The following is a 20509-nucleotide window of genomic DNA, read 5'->3' on the forward strand; positions in this document are numbered from 1 at the left end:
GGGGTCTTTCTTTCCAAAAGATTTTTGTTCCTCTCCCATACCTGAAATATTGGTCCCCTGAAGATATGGTTTAAGAAGCCCCTGTGTATCTTAACTTTTCCATACCACAGGTACGAGTGCCACCCGAACCTGTTGTCAAAGCCCTCCAGATCCAACATATCTGTATTTTCCAGTTTTATCCAATCCTTTAACCATACCAGACATGCCGCCTCATAATAAAGACTCAAGTCCGGCAAGGAAAAGCCCCCTCTTTCTTTTTTATCCACCAATATTTTCATTTTTATTCGGGGTCTTTTCCCTTGCCAGATATATCTCGCAAGCACTCTCTGCCACTCTTTACATCGCCTCAGACCTCTAAGTACAGGGATTGTTTGAAATAAAAACAGCATTCTGGGCAGAACATTCATTTTGACTACCGCTATCCTTCCTAGAAAGGATAGTTTCATTCTCTCCCAGATTTCGAGATCTTTCTTAATCTTCCTCCAGGTGGCCTCATAGTTGTCCTTATATAAATTGATATTTTTTGTCGTAATCCACACCCCAAGATATTTCACCCTCTTGACTATCATAATTCCCACCCTTTGTTCTAATTCTGTCATCTCTTCCTTTGTTAAATTTTTTACCAACATTTTAGTTTTGTTCTTATTTACCTTAAACCCTGACACAACGCCAAATTCTTCAAGCTTTTGCAGAGCTTCTTGTACACTTTGTTTTGGGTCTTCTAATGTTAATACAATGTCATCAGCAAAGGCTTTGATTTTATATTCCTTCAATCCAACCTTGACTCCTTTAACCTCTTTTGATTCCCTCAATCTCTTATTGAATATTTCTAATATTGTTATAAATAGTAAAGGAGACAGGGGGCATCCTTGTCTAGTTCCTTCAAATATATTGAAGGCTTCAGATGTTGAATTGTTTAATACAAGTTTTGCCTTCTGTTCCCGGTAAATAGCTTCAATGCCTTTTCTAAATTTTTCTCCTATCCCCATCATTTTCAAACTTTTCTTCAGGAAGTCCCAAGAGACATTATCAAATGCCTTTTCGGCATCTATAAATATCAGCGCCGCCTGTAGATCTATTCTAGTGTCTAAGTATTCAATAATGTCTATCACATTTCTGACATTGTCCCTCAATTGTCTCCCCGGAAGGAAGCCTGTTTGATCTCTGTGAATTCTATTATTTAATACTTTTTTTAATCGTTCTGCCAAAATATCCGCAAATAGCTTATAATCGTTGTTCAATAAAGAGATCGGTCTGTAGTTCTTTACGTCTAAAGCATCTACATCCTTTTTAGGAATTAATGTAATAAAGGCTTCCTTCCAGGTGTTCGGTATCTTTCCTTCTTTTAAAATGTTATTCATTACTTCACATAAAATTGGGGATACTTGTTCACTTAGTACTTTATAGTATTTGGCCGGTAGGCCATCTGGTCCCGGCGCCTTTCCAATTTTCATCTTTTTTATTGCCCTTTGAATCTCTTCTTGTGTTATCGGCTGATCTAATGACTCTTTTTCTTCCTCTGCTATTTGTTGCAAGTGGTATTCTTGTAAAAAACAATCTATTTCACAATCTGTTTCTTTCCCTCTTTTATATAAGTCTTTATAATATTTCTGAAATACCTTTTTTATTTCTTTTGGGTCTTCTATTATCTTGTCTCCATCTTTTATCTTGGATATCATGTTTTGTTTCCTCCTTTCTCTTATTTGCCACGCCAAGTATTTCCCTATCTTATTAGCTGATTCGAAATTTTTCTGTTTCATCATTTTTATTTTCCATTCAATCTCCTGATTAATTATCGTAGAAAATTTGGCTTGTAGTATCTTTATGTTGTTTTTAACGGCTTCATCGCCAGGGTTGATTGTCAATTTTCTTTCATTTTCCATAATCTGTGTTAAAATCTGCTCTTTCTTTTTCTTTTCTTAAATGACTATTTTTCTGGATCAAAAAGCCCCTCATGACTGCCTTTCCTGCATCCCATACCGTCTCTATAGCTGTTTCCTGATTTAAATTCCAATTGAAGTATTCTCCAATTGTTTCCTTGGCCTTGGCTATTATCCTCTGATCGTTAAATAAAGCTTCATTCATTCTCCATCTGCCTGTTCTAACATCTTTACCTTTTAACTCAATAATTACCGAATTGTGGTCAGATATAGTTTGTGCGAGGATTTCCGACTTAATTAAATTCTGTACCAATTCTTTTGATATCCAAACACCATCTATCCTCCCCCAGCTCTGCTTTGGATTTGAGAAATAAGTATACTGTTTGATGGTAGGGTTTTTAAATCTCCAGGCATCAATTAAGCCCATATTATTCACCAGCTCGAAAAAAGATCTGGGTAATTTACCTTCTTTTGATTCCTGCTTTTTGGTTGACTTATCCAGATTTGGTGATACAACACCATTGAAGTCTCCCATCAGTATCATTTTTTGGTCCATCCACTCAAGTAGCTTATTGCCTAATTCAGAAAAGAAGACTGATTTTTTATCATTAGGGGCATATATTCCTACAACAATTATTTTTTCTCCTTGAAACATCATCTGAACCACTATCAGCCTCCCTTGATCATCTTTGTACAGTAGTTGTGGATCAAATTTTTCCTTTATATATAATACCACACCTCTTTTCTTAACCTTGTCTGAGGACACAAAGTCCAGACCTAGTCTCTTGTTGCTCAAAATTCTCCTGTGCTTATTCATTACATGAGTCTCTTGTAAACAGATTAGGTCAAGGTTCTTTTTTAATAGTATGTGTGAAATCTGATTCCTTTTATTTTTATTGTTCATCCCATTCACATTCCAAGTTAGTACTTTTAATGCCATTATTGTACACTTCTATTTAAATTATCAAATCCGGCTGTAGACTACTGTCCCTTGTCTTCTTTCTCTGATTCTTCCCCTTCTTCTGATGAATTGGTCCCTCTTTCTTCTTTTTCACTCCTCTCTTCCTCACCCTCATCCCCCTGCCTCTCAGCCACCTCCTCCTCCCCCACCATCTTCCCAAGATCTTTCTCATATCTCCTTGCAAATTTTTCTAATTCAGAGAAAAACCAGTATCTAAGATTAAAAAGAAAATACGTGACCGTAGAATTTATTTGATACTTACCAAAAGGGTGGAAGGGAGTCCAGGGCTCTTAAATAGAGCCCAAATACAGAGAATTTTGTGTTGATGTATTTGTTTGTGTTTTGTATAAATGGGGAGAGAACACAATGCATTATGTAAATAACTTAAAATTAATATGTTTATTAATGGGTGTATTATGCTTCTGTCTTGATATGTGTATTTATATATTTTGAATAAAAATGTAATGGTAAAAAATAAATAAAAATAAAAATAAAATGAGCCTGGGCTCCTGTTTACTTTTGCGATGTTTGGCAAATCCTAAAGTCAAGGAAACAAAAGTCAATCAGATATCATATCAGAATAATCTCGTTTCATGATGCAAAGGGAGCCATCCCAAATTAAGGATATCTTTAAAAAGTGTGTCTGAAGTAAATCCATAGCAGTGTATATGATGGATTTTTAACCTTCAGAAAGGAGTCCAACTTTTTTTATGGAACGCCAAATGGAACATAAAAAGCCCTTTACTCTCCCCATGCAAGTGAATGTCTGCTATTCACTAGTGTGAAGATAAATGAAGCTCTGCGCTTGTAGACGTCTTTCAGATGGAGCTGAAAATTGCCTCCCAACCCTAACCCTAGAGGCTTCAGCCTCCAGTAACAGTTTGGATGGAGGGGGCATATTGTAGCCCCTTTTCTGTGGGATCCAGAAATTTGCAGCCACTCTCATCGTATATACCCACACACCACTTCTCTCACTATAACATTAAGACTTAGGATGGGTGACAGTTAACATGAAAAATAATTGCTTTGTATAGAAGTAGATGGGTAAGTGTATGTATATATCTATATGTATCCAGTGCTATTTTTCTAGAAGAAGAATGCCTCCTTTGTTCTCTTATAATAACAATGGCGCCCATCTGAGAGGTGCTAGAACTAAGTTCTGGTGAGTTCCAACTGGAAAAAAGCCGTGTCTGTATCTATATGGTACAGCATAAGACTCTTAATCTCAGGGCCGTGGGTGTGAGTCCCACATTGGGCAAAAGATTCCTGCATTGCAGGCATTTGGACTAGATTACCCTTGTGATGAGGGACACGGGTGGCGCTGTGGGTAAAACCTCAGTGCCTAGGACTTGCCGATCGTATGGTCGGCGGTTCGAATCCCCGCAGCGGGGTGTGCTCCCGTCTTTCGGTCCCAGCTCCTGCCCACCTAGCAGTTCGAAAGCACCCCTAAGTGCAAGTAGATAAATAGGGACTGCTTTATAGTGGGAAGGTAAACGGCGTTTCTGTGTGCTGCGCTGGTGCTGGCTCGCCAGAGCAGCTTCGTCACGCTGGCCACGTGACCCAGAAGTGTCTTCGGACAGCGCTGGCTCCTGGCCTCTTAAGTGAGATGAGCGCACAACCCTAGAGTCGGACACGACTGGCCCGTACGGGCAGGGGTACCTTTACCTTTACCTTTACCTTTACCTTTACCTTTACCTTTACCTTTACCTTTACCTTTACCTTTACCTTTACCTTTACCTTACCCTTGTGATCCCTTCTAATTCTACAATTCTGTGATTCTATATCTGAATGCAAAATAAGTACAAAAGCTATTCTAACATAAACCTAGAAAAATGGAAAAAGCATAACCCAGAGCCAGTGTGGTGTAGTGCTTAGAGACCATGGCTCCACTCCCCACTCAGCCATGAAGCTCACTGGGTGACCTTGGGCCAGTCACTGCCTTTGAGCCTAACCTACCTCACAGGGTTGTTGTGGAGATGAAATGAGGAGGAGAACCATGCATGCCACATTGAACTCCTTGGAGAAAAAAGTGGAATATAAATGCAGAATATAATACATGCATACATGCATACATAACCTAAGCTAATATGCAGGGTGAGTCCTTTAAAAGAGGCCCCATGGATACAGAGTACACCTGTTCCACAGGGCCTCTTTTAAAAGACTCACCCTGTACAATAGGTAGGATTCAATGTCACACTGCCACACATGTTGTCAGCACATGCATTCCTGCTTGCTCAATGGAACAATCTCTCCTCCCCTCCATATGTGAGCAGTTCTACTTACTTATTTACTTACTTACACACACACAGCCAATTCAGTGGGGAGGGAAGAGGAGGGAAGTCCTTGTATGGGCTTGCCGTAATGGGACCAGTTAGTTGAATTTGGCCCAATGGGTTGTATTCAACCAAGTCCTGCTCAAAGCAGACCCACTGAAATGAAGGGGGGGGTCACTTAATGACCCACTTAATGAAATTAGTAATGTATATTAAATTTGGTGGGTCTACTCTGAGTAGCACTAGCATTGCTTACCACCCAATGAGTTGTATGGTACTGCTCATATTTAGAGCAGACTAATTGAAATCAATGGAAGGGGCTGATTTTGGTCATTGGTTTCAGTGGGTTTACTCTGATTAGAATTTATTTAGCTACATTCCAGCATTAATGGTACTTTACGATTGCTGTGTAGCATCTTTAAAATTACCTAGGGTTGAATATAAGGTATGACAGATAAAAATTTGTACTGTGTACATCATACTGCTGGCCAGTTTCTCTTCTTCCTGCTGCTGAAGGCATAAAATCTGTTCGAATTGGCTTAGTCAACAGAGAAATGAGATCTGTTTACACTCTTGTCACTTGATAAACCAGTTAAAGGAGTAGGAATAGCTGCAGTTTCCCATGGTGGCGGCAGCTTAGTATTGTTGTAGTAGTAGTTGTTGCTTGAAATGACTGCAGTGCAGCCACAGCTGCCTCCTGTTGTAAGAAAAGCAACAGGAATGTTAAAAGATCATTGAAATAATTAGTGAATTGTAATGAAGATGGATTCTCTAATCCCAGGAAATATGGAACCAGCAGAAGGCTTGATGCCTGCAGTCATATTCATGGTTCTATAAAATTGGCTGCTTTACATAGGGTAATACACCATTACCAGAGTGTTACAGATGCCCTTGTTTTGTCCATATCCTCCATGTTGCATAATACCACTACCCATCTGACTGGGTTGCTTCAGCCTCTCTGGGTGGCTTCCAACACACATAAAAACATAAAAAATAATTGCACATAAAAAAGCTTTCCTATACAGAGCTGCCTTCAGATGCCTTCTAAAGGTTATATAGTGATTCATCTCCTTGACATCTGATGGGAGGGCATTCCACAGGGTGAGTGCCACTACCGAGAAGGCCCTCTGCCTGGTTCCCTGTAGCTTCACTACTCACATTGAGGGGGCCACCAGTGCTGGATCTCAATGTCTGGGCAGAAGGATGGGGGTGGAGACGCTCCTTCAGGTATACAGGGCTGAGGCCATTTAGGGTATACCCATTCCATCTGACCTGCATGTGAAAACTTGTGTCAACGCATAAGATGCAGGTATGCTCACAGTTAGGGACACCCCTGTTGTCGTGGAGAAAGGTCACCTCTCTTAGACCCCATGCTTTGTGGGGAGGGGGGCACACCTGAAACTGGCAGCTACAGCTAGCAGCCCTGCTGCCTGACTGGCTCTGCCACCACCTCTGCCACCACCTATCCACCCAGAGAGGCTTTCCAACTTCTCCCTTCCTAGAGCAAATAAGGGAGGGATGAGGTGGAGGGTCTCAATGCTGCCACTAAAGAAACAGCGAAAGGAAAAATGCTACGGAACTCTCTCACACACCTGAAACAAGCAGGACTGAACTTCTGGTGCACAGGGATGGCTTTCTACATATCTTGGCCACAACAGTTGCCAATTCAGCTGCATCTGTTCCTGTTCCACACCTGATGTCACATATGACATCAGATTTGGGGCAGATGGGCATGGTTTCTGGGCCAAATGAAGAGGCCTGGTGAGAAGCTCTCCATCCCTGCTGCACACACTTAGCAGGGAACACGTCCCATTGAACTCAGAAGGACTTAATATTGAGTAGGCATGTGCTGAAATGCACTGTTATAGTTGCTTTATACATAGAGGGTAACTTGAAACAGAGATGGGGCAAATTTTAATTCATGAGGCTGTAAGTTCATGGCACAATACTTATTTTTGAGGCTATTTTGCTTTCGGTGTGTTTCTGGGTAAGGAGGAATGAGCAATAAAATATTAAAGGTCCCGTTCCTTGCTAACAGTGAGTGATCACTTAAATTTTCGCAAACGAAATCTGTCTTCTTTGATATATTAAAAACACGCCCATACGGCGGTTTGGGTAATATGCAAATTTAATATGAAAATCGGTTGGTTGTTTAAAAGTCAAGCAATTAAGGAACTACAAATCTTCTTTTGACAGCCCCATTTAATAGTGCCAGAATACAAGTATCAAAATAAAAGTTCCACGCATAATACTTAGAGCTTTGCATCACTAAGTGCCTCAAAGGAAGTACCCAGGTAATGTGGAGACTTTAAAGGTATTGCCTAATCTAATTCTTGCTGTTTAGTCGGTGGGAGCACAATTCATAGTGTTGGTGCTAACCTTTAAAGCCCCAAACGGCTTCGGTCCAGTATACCTGAAGGAGCGTCTCCACCCCCATCATTCAGCCCGAACACTGAGGTCCAGCACCGAGGGCCTTCTGGAGGTTCCCTCGCTGTGAGAAGCCAGGTTACAGGAAACCAGGCAGAGGGCCTTCTTGGTAGTGGCGCACGCCCTGTGGAACGCCCTCCCACCAGATGTCAAAGAGAAAAATAACTACTAAACTTTTAGAAGACATCTGAAGGCAGCCCTGTTTAGAGAAGCTTTTAATGTTTAATAGGTTATTGTATTTTAGTGTTTTGTTGGAAGCTGTCCAAAGTGGCTTGGGAAACCCAGCCAGATGGGTGGGGTATAAATAATAAATTATTATTATTATTGGTCCCCAGACTCTACAGCAGGGGAACATGTGGACCTCCAGATTTTGGTGGATTCCAAGTCCTATCATCCCTGAGCATGGGCCATGCTGGCTGTCAGAAGCACCAACCTGCACAGAAGATTGGGGGGGGGGGAGGCTGATGACACATACGTGACATCAGGATGCCAGGAGGAGCTAGGGGCCAGAGCCAAACACAGTGGCAGTGTGGCTTCAATGGCCACCAGCTCCTCCTGTCTTGTGTTTGGCCTTCTCCTCCTGCTGTTGCCACCACCAGCCAGGGGCTGCTTCCCCTGTCTTTCTGTTATGCAGCAGCAGCAGCAGCAGCAGCAGCAGGAAAAGGAACCATGAGCTGCTGAAGTTATGCTGCACCTTGCTGGGCTCCACGGTTGACCGCCTCTTCCTCCTCCTTTCACTGCCACCCACCAGGGACTGCTTCCTCCCTCTTTCCCCTCTGCAGCAGGAGGAGGAAGAGCCAGCCACTGAAGCCACGCCACGCTTGGCTCCGCACTCGGCCTTCTCCACTCCCTGATCATTGTGAACAAATGGTGGGTGGGGGGAGAGAGCAAGCCCCTAGGAACTGGTGCCTAGGAATTGGAGTTGAACAACATCCAATGGGCCACATGCTCCCCATCCCTGATAGTAGCGTATGACCAACAGGTGTCCATTGGGCATGATGAAGCAGCAGTAGCAAATGTCTTGCAGTTCTTTAGACCTGCACAGCTGGAAACGGCTTGCTCCTTTTGCATTGCTCTGCAATATGTAGCCGAGGAGGCCGGTGAATGAAGTGTACTTTTGTGTGTTGTGCAGGGTACTATGGGCCATTTGCAAACTCTGTAGTGATGCCTCTACTCTGCCCTAAGCATGCACACAGTCCAGTACACAGGAGCCACAGGAATAGGACCAATTCCTGCCACTCACAAAGGAATATAGGAAGTGGCCTTATGCTGAGGCAAACCTTTGATCCATCTAGCGCAGTATTGTCCACACTGACTGGCAGCATTTCCAGCCTTACCTACCTGTAGAGATATTAGGGATTGAACCTGGAAATTTCTGCATGCAGCACAAATGCTCTACCACTGAGCTACTATCCTTCCTATCTGAAGAACAGGCCTCATACATTTAATTAGGCAAAACATATTCTCTCTCATTCATATATATATATATATATTTTCTCTGAGTGCCTTCATACAATGCAGTATTCAAATGTAACTTGTGTTTTTCATTTGTTCGGAAATAGCGAAATTACTGTAATCAACCATCCTACAATTGCTTCTCATTGCCTTCTAACACCTCAAACAATCATCCAACAAAGGGCCATTGTACATTATTATTATTATTATTATTATTATTATTATTATTATTACCTTTTCTACCTATTGTATGACAACTGTTGCATTAGAGGTGCTTGGTTGATTGGCATTTCACTTTTGGTCAAAGAAAATGTGTGTTGCAAGGAGATTTTGCTTGTTTGTTTTTGTGCCGGAGAGAGAAAGAGATACACTGCTTCCATAATTAAAATAGAGAATTTAATGGAAACCTGTAATCTCTCTCCAAATCCAAGAACTGTATTAAGAACTCTACACACCTTTGCATTGTAAATTTACTGACTACTGAATGTTTTGTGCCATTTAAGGACACAATACGTAGCTAAACCTAACACTGAAATTAGAGCTACTTTCTCCCAAACAGGATGTCTGAACAAACAGTAGATATTTGCTAGTGGCCTTTTATATAAGTAACATTCATTGGAGAGCTTAAAGAGTGTCAGACTAAAATTGCCCACCACAAATCATTGAAAATTCACTGGCTTGCGCTAGGCATGCATGAAATGGCCGCTTGCTAATATAACTGGCTGTTCACATTTGCTCTGCCAAAACATAGATCTTCAAACGAAACTTCATGTCTTTTGCATCCTTTGGAAACCGGTACTGTTTTGTTAGGACATGCCTAGTTGCTCCTCAGATATATGTACTAGCTACCCAAAATGACTTGGACATTTCAAGAAAATTACATTCCCCACTGACTTGCTAGTTGCTATAGTATTTTGGGGTTGTTGTCATTGTTAAGAAATATGTCAGATCCTGGCAGCTTTGGCTATTTAGTGCCCTGGTGTGAAATTGCCATTTCAAAACAGAGGACCCCAAACCTAAACGCAAGGTGTGACACCTCCACTTCCCCTTGATATAGTCCAAAATGCTTGCCATACGGCAGGAACCAGGAGGGGGCCGTCTTTGCTGGGAAAATAAGGTTCGTGTGAATTTTGTGCGAGGCAACAGAGGTGTGTGTGGAAGAAGGAGCAGCACAGCCCTCAAGTGTGTGTCTGGGGTTGACACACAAGGTCATAAACAGGGTTTGATTTTTAACAAAATCATGTGCAGGACAAGAACTTCCATGCCACTTGTTAATGTGGAAAATCTTAATGGAAAGCTCTGAGCACTAAACTGAGAACGGTTTCCCACCCAACTGAGGGAGGAAGTTGCCAGTTCCTTATCAGGAGAGTGTTTTTATAGACTTTTTGGTGGTTTAAAAAGACATTTTAAAAACACCATACCTGGTTTATTAGAGTTCACTTCTCTTTCAATAGACAAGACGTGGCTCTTTTTGCTAGAGGTAGCCTTTCCCAAGGTCACTGCTTCCACCACCTCCTAGTTTGCAACAAAGTGCTCAGTTAAACAGGCAGAGTGCTATATTCTAATGAGGTCCAATCACCAAGGTAATTTGTCACAAAGCAGTGGTGTCCAATCCCCCTGCCACGATGTTGCTGCTTCCCATCTGTCTTTGGATGGCCCTAATGCCCTGCAAACCACAATAACGAAAGTTACTTGTACCACTAGGTTAGATAGAACATGGCACAGAATTTTTGCTTGATTTGTTTTGGAGGGGAAGGACGCCTTGCTAGGATTTTTATTTTAAGTTCTTTAATTTTTGACATTATACCCTTCTTCGTATCTCTTTGCCATGGTCTCCTTGCCACTCGCTTCCCTTGAATGTGATGTTCTTGGCCCTACCATGGGTTCCCATTCCGTTTCCAGCCCTGATACAGAGAAAAGCATGTCTTTTTGTGCTTCCATAATAATCTGCAAAAGGTGAGATCCAGATGGGAGGGAGCAACTCCCACTTCTTGCTGTGGGGGAGATGAGTGAGATTATTTTTTGTAACAACATTACCTAGGATTTCAACTCCTTGTGACATGTAAATCGTTGTGAATGAAGGTGAAGATCAAGATGGTGCCCCTCTCCATTCCACCTACTGAAACCAACTGGGCTGCTAGTTTAATTTTCCCTTCACCACACCAGAGGAAGGCAGGCTGGCTTGAAGCTTAAAGGCACGTTGTGTAGCATATTCAACTGTTTCTTCCAATACTTCACTGCTGCTGCCTGCCCCCACCCAAGTTTCTGCTTCCTAAGGCAGCTTCTTCACGCTACCTAATGGTAGAGATGGTTCTGATATCAGTGGGCAAATATACCATTTAAAAAGTATCCCATTGCCGCCACTACTACTACTTCTTCTTCTTCTTCTTCTTCTTCTTTGTGGAGGTTAGTGGCAAAGTAGCATGTTTTTTTGTTTTTGTTTTTTAAAAAATCAATATGTTTTTGAAGCTATTTTGGGAGGCGGTTTCTTAGCCTTGGAGTTATGAAGTCTCTGAGTGAATTCATACCTGTCCAAAACATGCTTGTTTGGGTGTTGTTGTGTTTTTTTAATCCCACAAACTTGCACAATGCACTCTGGCAATATATCCCCTTGCATTCCTGGAAAACAAAGTGCGCAATGGAGATTTGCAAAGTGTGTGCTCATCTGTTTTTCACAGCTTTAATATATAAGAATGCTGGAAGCAAATGTGCAGATTTGTCAAGCTGGCACCCAAAGAATGAAATATATGCTTCACCCACTCAAACTTGGATATTCGAGAACAACACTGTGATGTATAAGAAACAAATGGGAACTCTATACTTAGGGGCAAACAACATGTTATACAGAAATGCACGCAATGCAGCTGCAGCAAATTTTATCAGAGAAGCCGTGAGTAGGGGGAGGGTCCTTTACCATTTCCGATGGGCCATCTTCTTACTCGAGATCTTCCTTCCCCCCTCACATCTGGTATACACATGTGGATCTTGAGGATAGTTTGGAGGAAAGGGGAAATGGCCAGTAGAAAAATGGAGAAAAGATGAGGCACCTCCTGGTCACCTGAGGCTCCTAGATCAGTGTTTCCAGCTCTTGTTGGACTACAACTCCCATCGTCCCTAGCTAGCAGGACCAGTGGTCAGGGATGATGGGAACTGTAGTCCAAAAAAATAGCTGGCTGCGCAAGTTTGGGAAACACTGTTCTAGATTCAAACAGGCTGCTTTTCTTTAGTAAGAGCAGTCATTGTCAGTGTGTCATGTCCATTTGTGCACAATGTATATAGCTTGCCCCAGGCCAAACATGCATGTGCATGACCCAAACTCCAGGCAGAGCTTGGGATCAGGGTTATTACCCTAAAGCAGAGATGGGGAAGCTGTGGCTCCCCAGATGGTTTTGAACCACAGCTCTTGTTTTTCCTGAGCGTTGGCCATGGTGACTGTGGTTGGGGGAAGTTGGGGTTCACAGTTTCCCACCCCTGTCCTAAAATTACCTGCTGGTTCAGACTCCCTTCCTGCTTCCTGCTTCTTCCTCTTACATGGTATTCAAAACACAAGGATCCTATTAGCACAGAGGAAAACAAAGGAAGATAGATAGGTAATGGGCAGATCCTAAGTGGTGGTGATTAGTCATCATTGTGGTTGTCAGGAGCCAGTGGCTTCCAGATGCATTGTGGATCCGCCACTGTTTTAAAAGTCTCGCTGGAATCCCAGTTTCCAAGTTGTCATTGATCCTCGGCTTTTCTAACTTACTTTGTGGCTCTCTCTGGGTCAGTGTCTGAAACGCAGTTCTTTCCAAACACAGAGTGCAGCGTGCATTATTGTGCTAATCCATCTGCATTATGGAAGGGGCCTCTGAGACTTTGCATGTTGGTTTTGAAAAGAGATTAATTTGTAGCTGTGTAACGGCAGAATCTCTTCGTTGTCTCTGAACACCTGACAGTGTAAAGTAGTTAATGGTATTGAAGAAGCTCTGGATTAGGGGATTCTGAAATCTGCTTATTGTTAGTATGGCTTTAATCTTTTAAATCAATGAGGTAATAATACCACAGCAAGCTTCTCTAAGTAGGAATCTTCATAATGTACAGCCCATTCATATTTTAAGGATTTTGATGACAGCCTCCTAATAGGTTTGCTTTCTAATTTTGGCATGGTTTATTAAGAAATGTATGCGAATGAGCTGCTGTTCGGGATACAAGGAACAAGTGTCAAAAGGCATTTTCTGCATAAACAACAACAACATCACCATTGCATAATAATTCGCATCTTACACTTTGTGCACTTCTAATATTTTAAAACTCCTTTTTTAAAAAACTGACTTTTTTAATTAAAAAAAAAAAATCCTACAAAATGCAGAAGCGTCATTTGGAAGAACAGGCAGAATAGCAACTATGGTTAAGTAAGATGATGGTTGGGAGACAGCGACTGGTTCAATTCACCTGGCAAGCTTCATGGCTGAGTGAGGATATGAACTCCTCCTCTCATGCATCCTAATCCAACGCTCTAACCACTATACCACCCTTATTTGTCCCACCAGGCTCTCGAAGAAACAGAGGCTTGTAGGATACCTGGAGGCTTGGCAAGCGTGAAGAACCAGTTTGAAAAAGCAGAAACTGCCACATCGCAGAGTGCTCAGTACCAATACCAGCAGAAATCTGTACAGGTAAGAAGTAGTAGTACAGGTAAGAATTAGTAATGGTGGTTGTGTGGAGGGTGGTCCTAGTTTTAAGCAACAGTTAAGATGTATTGACCTTGTAAGCCACCTTCATATAAATCAGGGTGTATGCTTACAGATGCCTTTTATGGGCGGTTTTTTGTTTTTGTTTTAAATGTGTGATAGCCCGTTCATATTCACAGGACTCAGCTATACAGCTGCAAATAAAATGTTTTAAGTGTGTTTTAAGTGCAATACACAAAGTGACACTAGATGGCGATGGCGAGCTTAGGGAAAATTCCATGTATTTTTAAAAAACGCTTTTTGGAAAAAGCATTCCTAGAACTGTGTATAGATTCCACAAAATTGGTCTGTTGCAGTTCATATTTTGTTAAACGTATGTGATCTCGGCCAAATCTGGTGGTTTACAAAAAACAACGTAAGTGCTTTCGATCTTCCCAACAGTGTTGCTGGCGTTGCTTGTGTGACGGATATTGTTATTGACAGTACGGCTACTGTTATTTATTGCCCATCATCAAGTATCCCATCATATACCCACCCCCACCAGGCACATTGTAATTCATCTGTCTTGTGGCAGCATCACATTAATTTTGACATGTCCCTTTCTTCTTTCCTTTTTTTAAAAAAAATTAATGAGACTTGTGCATGCAGCTGAACACTGTAATTTGCTTCACTATTTTCTGTTTTAAATGTTTACTCAATCCTCAATCCTCAATTGTGTTGTTGGTCCTAACTGGGTTTTTTTCTTGGGGGTGGGGGTTGATACTGAGAAGTGTCACATGTCTGGGTGGCTTTATTTTAAGCCGTCAAGCACTGTAATCGTGTCTCTTGACCTTACAGTTACTTGGTGGAACTGTGAAGTGTGACTCAAACCAAAATTGATAATGCAGGATCCACCACCCAGTATTGTATAGGTAATGTTTCTGCTTCTATTTGTAAGGCCCGCCCTCTAGTCCTCCTCCTCTCAGCTTCAGATAGGTAGCCGTGTTGGTCTGCCATAGTCAAAACAAAACAAATTCCTTCCAGTAGCACCTTAAAGACCAACTAAGTCAGTTCTTGGTATGAGCTTTCGTGTGCATGCACACTTCTTCAGATACACTGAAACAGAAGTTTCAGATACACTGAAACAGAAGTTTCTGGAAACTTCTGTTTCAGTGTATCTGAAGAAGTGTGCATGCACACGAAAGCTCATACCAAGAACTGACTTAGTTGGTCTTTAAGGTGCTACTGGAAGGAATTTGTTTTGTTTCCTCTCAGCTTGTCGATGATACTTTTTGCCCCAGGATACAGATTTCTACCCAACATTGTTTGTGCAGATTACTGAGCCATCCATTGATAGGATTTCTTCAAGTATCTCTGAGGGAAGCTGAGATAATCATTCTTACTTTTAAAAATAATCTGCCTACATATTTATTGCCTACTACTACTGCTATTATTAAAAAGTAAAGGTAAAGTTGCGGACGACTCTGGGGTTGCAGCGCTCATCTTGCTTTACTGCCTGAGGGAGCCGGCGTTTGTCTGCAGACAGCTGGTCATGTGGCCAGCATGACTAAGCCACATCTGGCAAACCAGAGCAGCACACGGAAACACCATTTATCTTCCTGCCGGAGCAATGCCTATTTATCTACTTGCACTTTGACGTGCTTTCGAACTGCTAGGTGGGCAGGAGCTGGGACAGAGTAATATGTCCTTCCTACTATTATTTAGTATTTAATAAATTTGTATTCCACCCTTCATTTGTAGATCTCAGAGCAGTTCAATCATAAAAATACAAGATAAAAGCACAAAATGTTTTATTTTATTTTATTTTTTATTTATTTTATTTTATTTTTTATTTATTTTGTATGCCGTCCTATACCTGTAGGTCTCAGGACTGTTCACAACAAAAACTAATATAACAGAGAGTTATATAGGTAGAGAGACAGGATAAGAAATATAACAATTATTGTTAATGGCTACCATCATCACTTCAAGGGAATATACATTTCAGCATATCAGATTGGATGGTAACTCCAAAACAATGTCAGTGAACAGAGTACCATTAATATAATGGTCTGGGTTTGACAACATTGTCATGAAGTTTGTGATTGATTGATTGATTGATTGATTGATTGATTGATTGATTTACAATGTATCCTTAAATATTGCTAGTGCTCGCATAAAACACTGCATACTTGTATGGTTGGCGAATAAGCAAAAATTACAGAGCTTGCATTAAAGTTTGATGACTGTCAAATTCTCCAACTTGCAAGAGGGCTGGCCCATGGCATTTCGTTGACTGAACAACAGAACAGCAAATGATGCATCTCCAAACCTATCCCTAGGCACATAAGGAACCCAAGCTGGCCTAGTTGTTTTCAAAGAAAATCCCACAAGTCCCTTTCTCTGGGAGCAAAAATGCAATAAACATACATTAAACAATTAACAGTTTGCTGCTCTCTAATGACACTCAAAATCAACTGCCTGAGGCATCCCCTTCACTCTGCCTAATGAAAGCACCGGCCCTGTATTGCCATCTGAAAGAGGATGTGCCATGGGAATGTTCACTTGGCTTTAAACAAAAAAAGTAATATGAGCTGCTTCCCTGATTGACAATTTTCCTGGATGCGCATGAATATTGGTAATTTTCAATGTTCTGTTTTACAGGGTTACTGTAAGGACCCCTGGATGGTTAGGTCCGGTCAAAGGTGACTATAGTGGTACCTCAGGTTACATATGCTTCAGGTTACATACTCCGCTAACCCAGAAATAGTGCTTCAGGTTAAGAACTTTGCTTCAGGATGAGAACAGAAATCGTTCTCCAGCGGCGCAGTGGCAGCAGCGGGAGGCCCCATTAGCTAAAGTGGTGCTTCAGGTTAAGAACAATTTCAGGTTAAGTATGGACCTCCAGAATGAATTAAGTACTTAACCCGAGGTACCACTGTATAAGGTTGTGGCGCTCATCTAACTTTCAGGCCAAGTGAGTTGGCGTTTGTCCACAGACAGCTTTCCGAGTCATGTGACTAGTATGACTAAACCACTTCTGGCACAACAGAAGCCAGAGCACATGGAAATGCCATTTACCTTCCTGCCACAGCGGGACTGATTTATCTACTTGCACTGGTATGCTTTTGAACTGCTAGGTTGGCAGAAGCTGGGACAGCCAATGTGAGCTCACCCCATCGCAGGGACTCAAACTGCTGACCTTCTGAATCGGCAAGCCCAAGAGGCTCAGTGGTTTAGACCACAGTGCCACCCGTGTCCCTGTGGCGGTTACTATATCTGAAGGTAAAACAAACAAATGAATGAAGTGCCAGTCAAAACTCATATTGTAGAACAGTGATCCAAACACACCTCTTCTCTATGGCCCCCAAACATATGAAAATGTAAACCACGTCTTTGGGGTTATAATTCATTATAAACTATCTGTGAGTGTTTTGCATATATTTTTCTTGGAGCTGTGCTAAGCTGTTCTCTTTGGGAAAGAGTTTGCTGTTTTCTTTGTGTTAAATTTAATCAGCTTCTCTAAATAGATCAAAAATGGCACAGAGGAACCCAGATGCTACACAAAGCCATATAAACGCAGCTTCCAAATGTTGGTTTAGATAAGAGGTTTATGTATTTTATTACTTCATTATCATATATCATGGAAAAAAACTGTTGCAGCCAAGTTAATGATTTTTGGAATATGTAAGGGATGGTATAATGAAACTCATTGCACTATCTATGTGCTGTTCATTTTGAGAAATAGTAACGGCTTGATAAACAGCCACATTTACTCTAATGCTCAGCGCTCATCTATGAAACAACAAAATGATGTTAGTCTAAAACTCTGCTGAACCAATAAATAAAATTCCATGGTCTCGAGGTGCTTTAAATCAAGGTCATTCATACACAAGGTCACTGTCAATTATGTCATCCAGCTTTTACAGTCCACAGTGAGACAGCTAGCTGCCTTTGGGTATCAACGTGAGCAGGTTTTATTTACATAAAATGAGAACTCTGTATCCGAAGGCAGGATTTTTCTCCAGTTGTGAATATGTAAAGAATTAAAAGCATCACCAGAAAAAATTTTGAGTCTAATGCTGGAGGTACATGTCAATGAAATCATGGGTTTTCACATGGAGAATTGCGATTAAATCCTTTCACACAATCTGTAGTAGGAAATGTTTCATCCCTAGAGAAATGTCATATTGTGTTTGTCCGTGCCTGGGTTTGTGTGCCTGGTTTCAAATAAAGGTTAAGGTTCTTGGTTCTTCTTCCCAGTGAAGTCCATTAGGATGAAGCAGCCTGAAATCACTCAGAGTAGCCTGAAATCTTGACTAGGACTGAGCAGAGGCATCAGCTTCTCAAGTTGATTGAGGGGCCTGATGCGACGTCCTAATGTTGTCACAAGGAGCCATGGGATAGAGCCAAATGCCCTCTGAACATTGAGGGAGTCTGGCCCTCTTAAAAAAAATCAGGGGGGCCAAAACAGCCTCAGCCCCTAGGAGCTGGTATGTATGGAGCAGGGACTGTGTATACCATAATGTATAGTAAATGTATGTGAGAGAGTTTCTCTGTGTGTATGTGGTTGTACTGTAAACAAATCCATTTTGCATCTAGGCTGCTTTGTTCTTAAACTGTGGGTGAAACCCAATGTTGTGTGAGGGGGCTACTGCTTGTACAACAGGACTTCCTCTTCCTCTCGGGGTGTTCCTTGGTTAGAGCTCCAAAGGGGAGGAGGGGAAGGGGAAGTCCATTCCACTCATGTACTGAGAACTGGCTATCACCCTGTGAATTTTAAAATTAGCCATTGACAATACTTCACTATGCTTCCTTAAATTAACCCACTGGTACCTAATATGGGAATACAGGCTGTGTATGAGGCAGGGCTGGTATTGCAAACTCTTCTGGAAGAGTCCGTGTTATGACATCAACACATTCTGCATTTTCTTCCTCTCCACCAGCAGGCAGCCATTGTTGCAGTACAGGTGCAGGGAAACACATGTCTTGATAATGTGACAACCTGGATATGTCATTAGTGTAGCTTCCAGATGACCCTTCATCATGATTTGCTTGCAGGAGTATTAGACAAAGTTGGCTATTTAATGAGCATTGACTCTCAACACTTGATCATCGCAATGTGCTCCATATGGGGCTACCCTTCTGCTTTGTCTGGTGCCCAGTGCTGCAAACTAGATTGTTGATGGGAACATGTCAGCACATAACACTGGTACTTATTATACTTATTATACCATATTATACTGGACCAGGTTCAGGGTTCTTGTCTTAATGTACAAGGCCCTTGGGTGCAAGATACCTTCAGCACCTCCTGGTGTCTTATATCTCTGCCCAACCACTGTGATCTTTGAAAGGAATCTCAGTCAGCCCCGCTCTCCCCCATGGTTCAGATACATGGCTTGTAACTACCAGAAGCTGTGCATTCAGTATTTGGGGCAAATTCCTATAGAACCCCCTTCCAGTTGAGATCTCTGGTAAACTTCAGGTGCTTGAAAAAGACTTTCCTATTTTGGCAGGCATTAAAGGTAGTTTTCTGTTTCTAGGATAGATTTTAAGAGTCCTTATTCTAGAGGGTTATTTTGTTTAAACATTTTACGTGCACCACATAGAAATTCTGTGTTTTAAGTGGGCGATGTGGTGCTCCCCAGATATTGCTGGACTTCAACTACCATCATTCCTGACTATTAACCAAGCTGGATGGTACTACAGGGAGCAGGAGTACAACAACAGATGGAAGGCACCATGTTAGCTAACCCTCCATTACAGGAAAGCAAATTTAGGTGAAACTTGAGGGAGAAAAAAGCCAAAATAATTAAAGGTGTGAAACACAAAAGGCCTATATTTAATAGGTTTGCATATGCAACTTACTCAGACCATCTCATATCTACAGTCAGAAATTCTGCCAGCTATAGTGATACAATGAACCATTCTGACAGCTCTCTGTGGCACGGTACATTTCATTGGTGCAAGTTTAACACGGCTCAGCAGAAAAACCAGGAGTGAGTTATAGAGGTCAGCCAAAACAAGCGTAAATAAAGCCTTTTAGAGTGTGTTAAAAGTGTTTTTATTGATACTGGGCTTTATCTTCAGGTGCTTTATGCCATGTTAGCAGTTCCCTGATCTCTCCAGGCTGGTCAGAAGTAGCTGTTCCCTTCCATGTAGTTAATAATTACTTCCCATGTTACTTTTTAACTGGGAATGGGGGGAGGGGTTTGATCCAGTTTTCATTTAAAGGCATACTTGCTTAATTCACACTTAACAATATGCAAATCAAAACACAGCCAACTCAAAATTTGCACTTCTCCGAAGGTAACTTCTCCAGTCAAGTGATGTGTATGAGAAATATCTATATTGTACATGTCATGATGTAGCATTATTCCCAAAGAGCAGTCTGTTCTGAGAATTCAGCCTGAGCAGCCACACTGTGGAAAGCCATTTCTGTTGTTTTAAAAAAGAAATGAACAAACTGAGAGCACCTTGAATTTGAAGTCAACGATGAAAATTCTTAACAATTTGTCCATTCCCCAAAGATTAATCCAGTCATCAGAGGACATTCTCCTCAAAATGTATGAAAATGACTGGGCCAAATACTTCAGCCAAGGACTAGATTTGAGTGGAGATGGGAAGTGGGAGAGAACCTGGCAGGTTCCCCACAATAAAGTGAAAAGACCATCTTCTTTGTGTAGTATTTACAGCAGTGTTTCTCAGACTTGGGTCTCTGGCTGTTTTTGGACTACAACTCCCATCATTCCTAGCTAGCAGGGTCAGGGATGATGGGTATTGTAGTTCAAAAACAGCTGGGGGGACCCAATTTTTTTTGGGGGGGGGACTGGTATACAGCAGGAGATACGATGTGCATGCAGT

At 41.6% G+C, this 20509-nt stretch overlaps 1 protein-coding gene across 1 annotated transcript in view; it reads left to right on the forward strand.

The window, feature by feature from the left end:
• XIRP2 (xin actin binding repeat containing 2) overlaps nucleotides 1–20509 on the forward strand; it is an 82001-nt gene that overhangs the window by 25606 nt on the left and 35886 nt on the right. The window contains exon 3 of the mRNA XM_081869917.1: nucleotides 13526–13651. Coding sequence (XP_081726043.1) covers nucleotides 13526–13651 — 126 coding nt within the window. The remainder of the gene's footprint in view (nucleotides 1–13525; nucleotides 13652–20509) is intronic.

Source organism: Podarcis erhardii (genome assembly GCF_964252035.2).
Source record: "Podarcis erhardii genome assembly, chromosome: 1".
In the NCBI taxonomy this organism is placed as follows: domain Eukaryota; kingdom Metazoa; phylum Chordata; class Lepidosauria; order Squamata; family Lacertidae; genus Podarcis; species Podarcis erhardii.